The sequence below is a fragment of the Charadrius vociferus genome, unplaced genomic scaffold (assembly GCF_000708025.1).
Source record: "Charadrius vociferus isolate BGI_N301 unplaced genomic scaffold, ASM70802v2 scaffold477, whole genome shotgun sequence".
Taxonomy (NCBI): domain Eukaryota; kingdom Metazoa; phylum Chordata; class Aves; order Charadriiformes; family Charadriidae; genus Charadrius; species Charadrius vociferus.
This window is the reverse complement of record NW_009649449.1, coordinates 437,202-445,376: the sequence shown is the minus strand read 5'-3', so window position 1 is coordinate 445,376 and position 8,175 is coordinate 437,202. Positions and strand designations below refer to the sequence as shown.

At 43.5% G+C, this 8,175-nt stretch overlaps 1 protein-coding gene across 1 annotated transcript in view; it reads right to left on the bottom strand.

Annotated features, from left to right (window-relative positions):
- Positions 1-7,309, bottom strand: part of MTOR (mechanistic target of rapamycin (serine/threonine kinase)) — a 66,318-nt gene extending 59,009 nt beyond the window's left edge. Inside the window, exons 1-10 of the mRNA XM_009889551.1 lie at positions 7,152-7,309; positions 6,668-6,776; positions 5,129-5,361; positions 4,558-4,758; positions 3,667-3,801; positions 2,943-3,218; positions 2,504-2,612; positions 1,460-1,646; positions 1,141-1,269; positions 93-337 (exon numbers count right to left, since the gene is read on the bottom strand). Of these exons, the coding sequence (XP_009887853.1) occupies positions 93-337; positions 1,141-1,269; positions 1,460-1,646; positions 2,504-2,612; positions 2,943-3,218; positions 3,667-3,801; positions 4,558-4,758; positions 5,129-5,361; positions 6,668-6,776; positions 7,152-7,271 (1,744 nt within the window). The 5' untranslated portion in view covers positions 7,272-7,309. The remainder of the gene's footprint in view (positions 1-92; positions 338-1,140; positions 1,270-1,459; positions 1,647-2,503; positions 2,613-2,942; positions 3,219-3,666; positions 3,802-4,557; positions 4,759-5,128; positions 5,362-6,667; positions 6,777-7,151) is intronic.
- Positions 7,310-8,175: the final 866 nt, after the last annotated feature.

Here is an 8,175-nt window from a genome sequence, read left to right as displayed (position 1 = left end):
CTCAGAGTTTTCCTGCTACTTGTACTCTACTCCAATGCAGTAGTGTTTATATCCCATACCCTTTGGCCCCCTGCTTCCTTATTTCATCTTACCTTCAAACTCAAAGCTACCCAGTGTACGAAGGGCAAGGGTGATGCTACCCACATCGCTGGCCTCTGGGATGTTGGTGAGGCTAGGCGAGGCAAGCTGGTGGGCAAGGCCCTTTGGCATGCCTGGATGTCGCAGAGGTTTGTGCATTAGAACAAGGGACAGCATTTTCAGCAGCCCATCCTGGATATCCTTCTTTAGCTGGGGGATCTGACGACTCAAGTCATACAGCACAGCTGTTAGAGCAGGGCTGAGGGCAAGAAGCAGGCAGATAGTCATTAGAACAGAAACAACGAGGTGCATATTTCACCTTTTTGTTTATGCATTTGCCCATCAGAAGATAATTGTGGGCGTTCACACTTTACAGCAACACCTGCCAGCAGAGCACAGGGGCCCTTGTGTGAACTCAGGCACATGAATGACCTTCGTGTATGAACCTGGTGAGCAAACTGCCAGGACTGCAGCACACGTTCCCACATTAGGCACTATTGCTAGAATATGGTTAAAAGTCTAAGCAATTCCTTATACTTGTGCACAAAGGCAACTAAACTCACTTCCAGATGGCAACATTAATTTAATCTAAACAGCTCTGTGCTATCTCGATACCCTCCCATACTAATAGCTTCACGAGCTAGGAAGTTTCCAACAGGAACTGTCAGCTCCAAAGGTGAAAGAAGCTAGGAACAAATATTTAGCGCTTCAGTTGTCCTCCCCTACCAATCTGATATGGCAGAAACCTGCTGGCCTTCAGAAGCTTTCTAAATTTTTGCATGCTGTTTCCAAATGGGTTTGAGTAGTGGAAAGTAAAGGAGATCGCTTTTGAATTCACTAGTCTACAAAAAGATTTCTTTACATAGAGACCAACGCACTTAAGTAACTCAACAAACACATTAACGCTTAAAATATATTATTCTTCTGAAAGAGCTCTACTGATCTTCTGAAAGATCATTCAAAAGCAGTGATCATCATTCTCAATCTGAAGACTTTCAAGGTCTCATTCTGTATGGCCAACAATGCCATCCAGTGGCTAACAGAAAAATACCTTGTACGTACCTCAGGCCCACAGCCAGCATAGGTTCCAAAAGCTCTTTGATGTCCTGCTGGATACTGGGTCCCATGGCTCGTGCCAGCATACTAATGCAGGTAAAGACTGTGGCATCAACCTGCACAGACTTCTGCCTCCTGGAAAGGTACCACACAAAAGTTAATTAAGAGGAGCTGCTATTTTTCAAACATCTTTCCTCATCCCACCTCTGTGTTATCAGTCTTACAGAAATACCTCTGACTTTAATACAATAATTTGATCCCACATCACAAAAATTATATAAAGAACAGGTGTTTCAGTTTCTTCCTCTAACCTTCACATACTTACTTGTGGGCAAAGTCCTTTGGTGGCAGAGCTGCTTTTATGATTTCAAGGACTTTCGGCAGGTAGGCTTGAAACTCAGACCTCACAGCCACAGAAAGCAAACCCAAGGCCTGGAAGGCTGCTGTTCGCTCCTTCTCCTTCTTCACACAGCTGAGAACATGGTTCATGGTGTCTGGAAGGTACTGATCAGCTGCCCAAAAGAGAGAGCGATACAGATACTGGAACTCGTTTAGGTTTATACACTTGCATCACATTTGCAATTAAACCTTTACAAGTATAAAACTAGGGAACAGACACAGCTGTATAAAATTTGCTGACATGAGCAGTGGCAAACACATGTCACCACATAATAAAATTTTCAAAGCCCAGAAGGCTTTATTTAAACATAAAAATAAATAAAAATCACCAAAATAAAAGAGCTGTGAGAAAAAAACATTGCAACAGCTTCTATACACAAATAAGATCCAAACACCTTGTTTTCATAGGGATTGATTGGAAAAATTGAAATAATAACACAAAGTTGTTCCAACCCACTTAGAGCAGCTTGGTGACTTGCCTCCAACTCTCATACTCTCCTGAGCTTACTTAATAAATCAATTGAACTGCTTTAAAGCCAGCAGGTAGTTCCCATTTTTACTTGATAGTTCCTCACATGCAACAGAGAAAAAGGAACACAACTCTGCTGATAATATTTGGGATACATTGAGTAGGAGTAAGAGAGCAGAGTTCAATCTTAAGTCTGACATACTGACAAAGAAAACAAAAAGGAGGTTGTATCTTTGACAATCACAGAATTCAGACAATTAGTTTGCGATCCATTTTCATCAGAGCAACACTTTGACATCAGATATCAAGTCACACTTCTTCAGAAAAGGAAAAAAAAAAAAAAAAGATGACTGTCCTCGCACAGAGGAACTTGCTCATCTTACAAGCGCCATGTTTGTACTGCTGTGCTGCCTGCACAAGCTCATTTGGACCAAAGAGAGCTGGATAACTTCCAGCCCAATTTCAGCAACATTTCTAACATCCAACCATCTGTCTTGTCACCTGTGAATGCTGAAGGACGGAAAGCCGCCAACCGTGGTAGCAGATTGAGAACCGTCATCTGGATCAAAGAATTTTTGCTGGTTCTGCACTTGAGAACCCACTGGCACACCTGAAAGGAAATAGATTGGGCTTTGGAGGATGGCCATTAGCAGTAATGCACAAATGTTTATTACCTTTAAGGTTAATGCTTTAAGGCATTCTACTGACATTTGCCTTCAGAGTCCATGAGAAAGATGGATAATTAAGACTGCTTCCAAAGAAAGTAAATGACTTGCTCCAAGAGAGACAGCAACAAAGCCAGGATACATATAATTAATGAGTTGATGCCTCAATTCAATACTAGGCAGTAGTGCCTGCTAAGTAAGGACACAGAGGACAACTGCTCTACACGAAGTGGTGTTGTGAATGTTGGTAGACAAGTTGAAGACCAAACACTTACTTGATCAAACTTCTCTTCCATTAGATCCCTGCAGCATCGACTTTCTACCAATGTAGACTTTGCTGGAACAGGTGAGGTTGCAAAACCCATGATTCCTTGGTGGGCACTGTACCCCAGAAGACCAGCCAAAGCATTTGACTGAGAGGGCTGAAGAGACTGGAAGCTAGTGAATGGAGTGATGTGGCGAGGTTTGGTACTGAAGCCCATCAGGTCTTTGCAGTACTTGTCATGCACAAGCTGCTGTTGAGTGATCTCTTCCATCTCCTCTCTAAGGCGCTGGACAAAGTAGAAAAACATGTTTGTTTTTTTTTTTTTTAAAAAAAAAAAAAACAGCTGAATAGCAGATTCCCAACACAAATCTCCTGAGCAGCATCCTGTATAATTGATAGCCAAATGGCTATAAAACGTCAACTAAGCAAAATCCAGCAAAACATGCAACAGAGTCCTCATTCTATATAAAAATCTTTTTCATTGTAATTAATGGAGTAAATACTACTTTCGATCAGAGCTTAATACCCACTCATCCCCAACCTGTCGCTGTTATTTCTCTGACACACTCCAATTTGTAATAATCAATGCTCTGACTCCATGTTCAGATGACTTTTCAGCCCAACAACCCCATTTCAAACACAATGGGGTATTTCCACAGATTGACTGACAATGTGTAGCAACTCATCAATCTGGCAACCAAAAGCCATAATCCTCATCTTGTTCATTTGCTCACCTCTCCCTCCATACTGCTTATTCTCACTAGCTCATTGAGGATCAGTAAGGCACCATGGATTCGGTCATCACGGTTCATTCCTTTCTCTTTGGCCAAAGTCTCATCAAAGCCCTTCTCAGCCTCTTCATACGTATGCTTGGGGGAAAAGAAAAAAAATAAGTCTCAGTGATCATGCAGAAACAAAGCCTGTGGAAATAAAGTAGTACTGCCAGACAAGAGTTACTGATGTCCTGTAATTTTCCAAGAGTAGCCACAAACCTCAACTGAGTAATTACAGAGTATAATACCACAAAATCTAGATTCACCCAGGAGTTGTGAATGCTGCAGAGCATTTTCAACAGCACTAATCAAACAGTGGGTCAACCATGTCATGGTACAAACTTCATCTACATCTGCATCACATATTTGACTATGAGGAATCCAAGTTCACAACATTTGACTGCATTGTTCAAATACTACATGATATTATGAAGCTTGAATTCATGTGACAATGGCAGCAAAGCTAAGGTTCAGACAAAAGAATTCTTACCTTTATCACTCATGTTTTGTCTACACTAATAAAACCATCTGCTAGTAAGAGATGACAATAGATAGCTGATTGCATGGCTGTAAAACTAGGTCAGGCTCAACAGCTGAAAATGAGCTGCAGATAGAGCAATGGATTCTTGATGGAGTTAAGTCCCTTACTTCTACAGTCCACTAAAGGAATAATGGCTTACAAAATGCATTGTATTTTTAACCCTTTCAAGGGAAGACACTTTTCTACTGACAATCAGACATACTGACAAAAGTTACACGGGTTCTTAGTTTAGACAGCTCTTCTAAAAACTGGTACTCGACCATTTGCATTGCATTATGAGGAACTGCTTCAAAACAAATTAATTTTCTTACTCTGTACCACTGGGGCTTCTGCATCTCTTTTGGCTCTCGCTGAGTGGTGAGGATAAGGCAGGCTCTTAAGGCAGAAACAGCTCCCTCTCGGATAGCCTGTTTGGGATCCCACACAGCCACAAATATATTGTCAAAGAATGGCTGCACTTGTTGGAAGAAGAAAGTAGGCACGCTGATTGCCAGCTCACGCAGGACAAGAACCTAGAGGTGGGGAGAAAACCAGTAACAATCTGTGAGGATGAGCACCCATACACAAACCTCACGATTTCTAGACCGTAGTAGCATTTATTTACGCTGTCAATGGCTGTGAGCCTGAGCTGTTTCCAGCTCCGTACTCTTCACAGTTCCTAGCACAATGGTATCTCAATCTTTAGTCACTGGGTTAAGGTAGAAGCAATGAAGCAGCACCATATCTGCCGTGAGAACACCACAGATTCTCAGACATGGACTGGCAGCCATTCTGATCCTGACCAGAGCTTTTCTGCAGCTTTCTGTGCACATCTCTTACCACTGTCAACTAATCCTAACCGTCCCGTTCCGAGATAGATGGAGGCAAAAAAAGATCACTTACTGCAGCGTGTCTTCGACCTTCATTCCTGTCAGCTCCCAGCCACTCCAGAGCTCTTTTCACCTCGAACTCCACATACTCAGCTGTGAAGGTGTCACCAGCCATCGCAAGCCGCCCAATAGCCTTGGAGGCCATCTCCATTACAACAGGGTCATTGGATGGCAAGAGGTTCCTCAGGTAGTTGGCAAACCTGCCGATACGGGTGGCATTACCTCCTTCAACACCAATAAGGCTTGCTGTAGAGAAAAGGAGTAATGTTGTAGGTTATCAGTGACGCAGACAAGAGGTAATCCCTGGATGAGAGTTAGTATTCCCTATCCATTCCTTAAAGATTCCCATTAACTCCTCCTAAACTGCAAATCCACAGAAAAAAATAATAATCAAGCAATAGGAAAGGGCCACCATTCGTTTGAGCCTAAGCTTGTTAAGTGGGCAGGAAAACATATCCAGTAGCTTCATAGATTTTCCCCATTTTTAGTTTAAAAGGAGAGAAAAAAATCCACCCTGGGATCACAGACCCATTCCCAACAGAAAGGCATCCATCCACATGCAACTACTACGGCTGGTGCGCCTCAGTAGAGAAGTCAAAGACTGAATGGACCAAGGAAATTGCTCTCCCCCTCAGCCCTAGAGATGGTTGGTCTCTCCCGGCCAGGATGGAGGCACCGGGGCAGGCGGCAGTGTGGCAGACGCTTTCACTGCTGGTGCCTGGGTTGTACCTGCTCTGTAGATAAAGAGGCCATCAGTGTCCAGGGTTGTCAAGCCGGCACCTTTCAACAGCACTAAATTCACAGAAACAATTTTAAAGTGATACTGTCAGCTTAAAATCAGATGTCGTCAACAAAGATTTCTCTAGCTAAGGGACTTCCGCTGTCTTCAAACATGTTGGGATTGGATGATTATGTCTGCGAGCCTAAACCATAAGCACCTCCTTTTTCACTATTAAAGAAGTAACTGCTACAATAGAGGCTACACACTTGGAAGGCAAAGTATTTACGCAAGCTGATTTCCCTATGAGTTAAGATGCAGGCAGCTCTGCCGTGTCACAGCAAAAGCACAAGCAGAGCAACTGATAGAGCAGCTGATCAGAATCCAAGCAGAAGCTATGCGAGCCCCTGCCAGGGATGGAAGCTGCTGTTATCTAGCCAGGTAAATTTAAATAACAAGAACCAATCTCCTCAGACAGAAGTGAGTTGAGAAAGTCAGCCCACCCTGATACATATAAATGGACAGCACAAACCGCTCTCAGGTGAGCTCAAGAAAAGAATTTTCACATGCTCAGCACTCACATTTGATGCTCAACTCCCAGAACAGCTCACGGTCTATTAAGTACCAGGTTTTCAGCCACCCTGAGCGCTCAGCAGCTCCCATGCTGACACTTACAGACCAATTTTCAGAGCCCAGCAACTAGCACGCACCCAGCATCCTCAGCAGTCAGACATAAGGCCCCGATTATAAAAGCTTATTCCTTTTGAAATTCTGTCCCTAAATACAGATGCACGAAGAGAGAACTCACCAGAGGCATTAAGGACTTTCACTCACCTATAGCCAGAATGCCACCCTTCCTTTCATTTGCATCAGAGCTAGAGACCAGCTCAAATATGTGATGGTTCAGCTGATCATAAAACCTGGTAGATTCTTCCTGACTCATCTGTAAAAGGAAAAAGTTCAAATCAGCTTTTAGCATTCTTTCCTTCCTTCCTGCCCCCACAACTTCCATAAAGACAGTGTTTCTTAGGTCACTTAAAGAAATTAAATCAACCATACATTACAAATACAAACCAGTATCTTTTCTTTGTGCCCTATACATGTCAAGTTTATTTATTCTGGTGCTCGATTATCCATCTGTGTCACCAGCTCGCTCACCTCTCCTACATGCTAGGGCAAAGGTAAGCTCCCTGCTACGCCTCATCTCCTCTCTAAGACCAGCTTCTGTATTCCCAAAACCTCCATCCCCAAAGTACCCAGCCAGTGCCCTAGACTCATATGATAAATGGAGATAAATTATCTCATTTGCAGCACTCACTTCGCGGAGCTCCATGGTGACATAATGCTGCAAGTCCTTGGCAGCTTTTGCCCTCGTCTCTTCACTGCGACTCTTCAAGCCATTGGCAAATTGTTGGAGAATGGACACGGTGCCTGACATGATGGCGGTATGTTGGGGCTCGGGGGCATCAAGTCCTGTAATTTCTTCAGAAAGACACCTTTTTTTTACTGCTTTCAGCTATGGAAATCTCTGAGCTTCTTTCTTAATGCCGCCCCCCTGCTGCCTGTTTCCAAAACATACACCCCATTGCACGCAAGGATACAGTGCCAGTAGAGCATAAAATTACAAATAACAACAATATTCTTTAGGCCTTATAACCCTGCAATAAAGGTGCATCACCACATAATATCTTGACCCCCAGCCTGTTTGCTCTCTAGTTCCTCAAATACCAAAATATGCTCCAGTAGGTCAGAGTCATCTAATTCTAAACCAAGGGTCCCGCAATAGCTAAAAAACAGCAAGGCCAGATTAGGGTTTACAATTACCCTACAATAATTAGGTGTAATCATCCTCATGATTATATCATTATCATATCTGACTGCTCCTTGAACAGTTTCACCCAAGTTTCTCCACAGAAATTCTAGTGTTATGCCAACCCAAGGAAGACTCAGCACTCAGAGCCTGGCAAGTGTTACATTCTCCAGTAGATATTTAGAGATAGGAAGTCTACTTATAGCAACACCAATCATTGCAACAGGATGTTTATTATCATAACATGGAGCCAAACTTTCTCACGAGTCTTTCTTTACGTGGAAAATATTTTAGAGGCTTGACACCCCCCTCCCATCCCCCCGATTTTCAGATTACATAAACCCAAACCGAGCATTTGACAGAAGGGCCCACAGCAACACAATGCACCAAAACTTCAACTCCTTTTGCCCCAAATATCCCCCGCGCCGTCATAAAGATCCACCGAGATTACAGCGTGAGGCGGCTTCAGGGCTTCCCCGCGGCCGGCGACCGGGAGAAGCTGGGCCGGCCGAAGCCTGGGGCTACGGCCCCA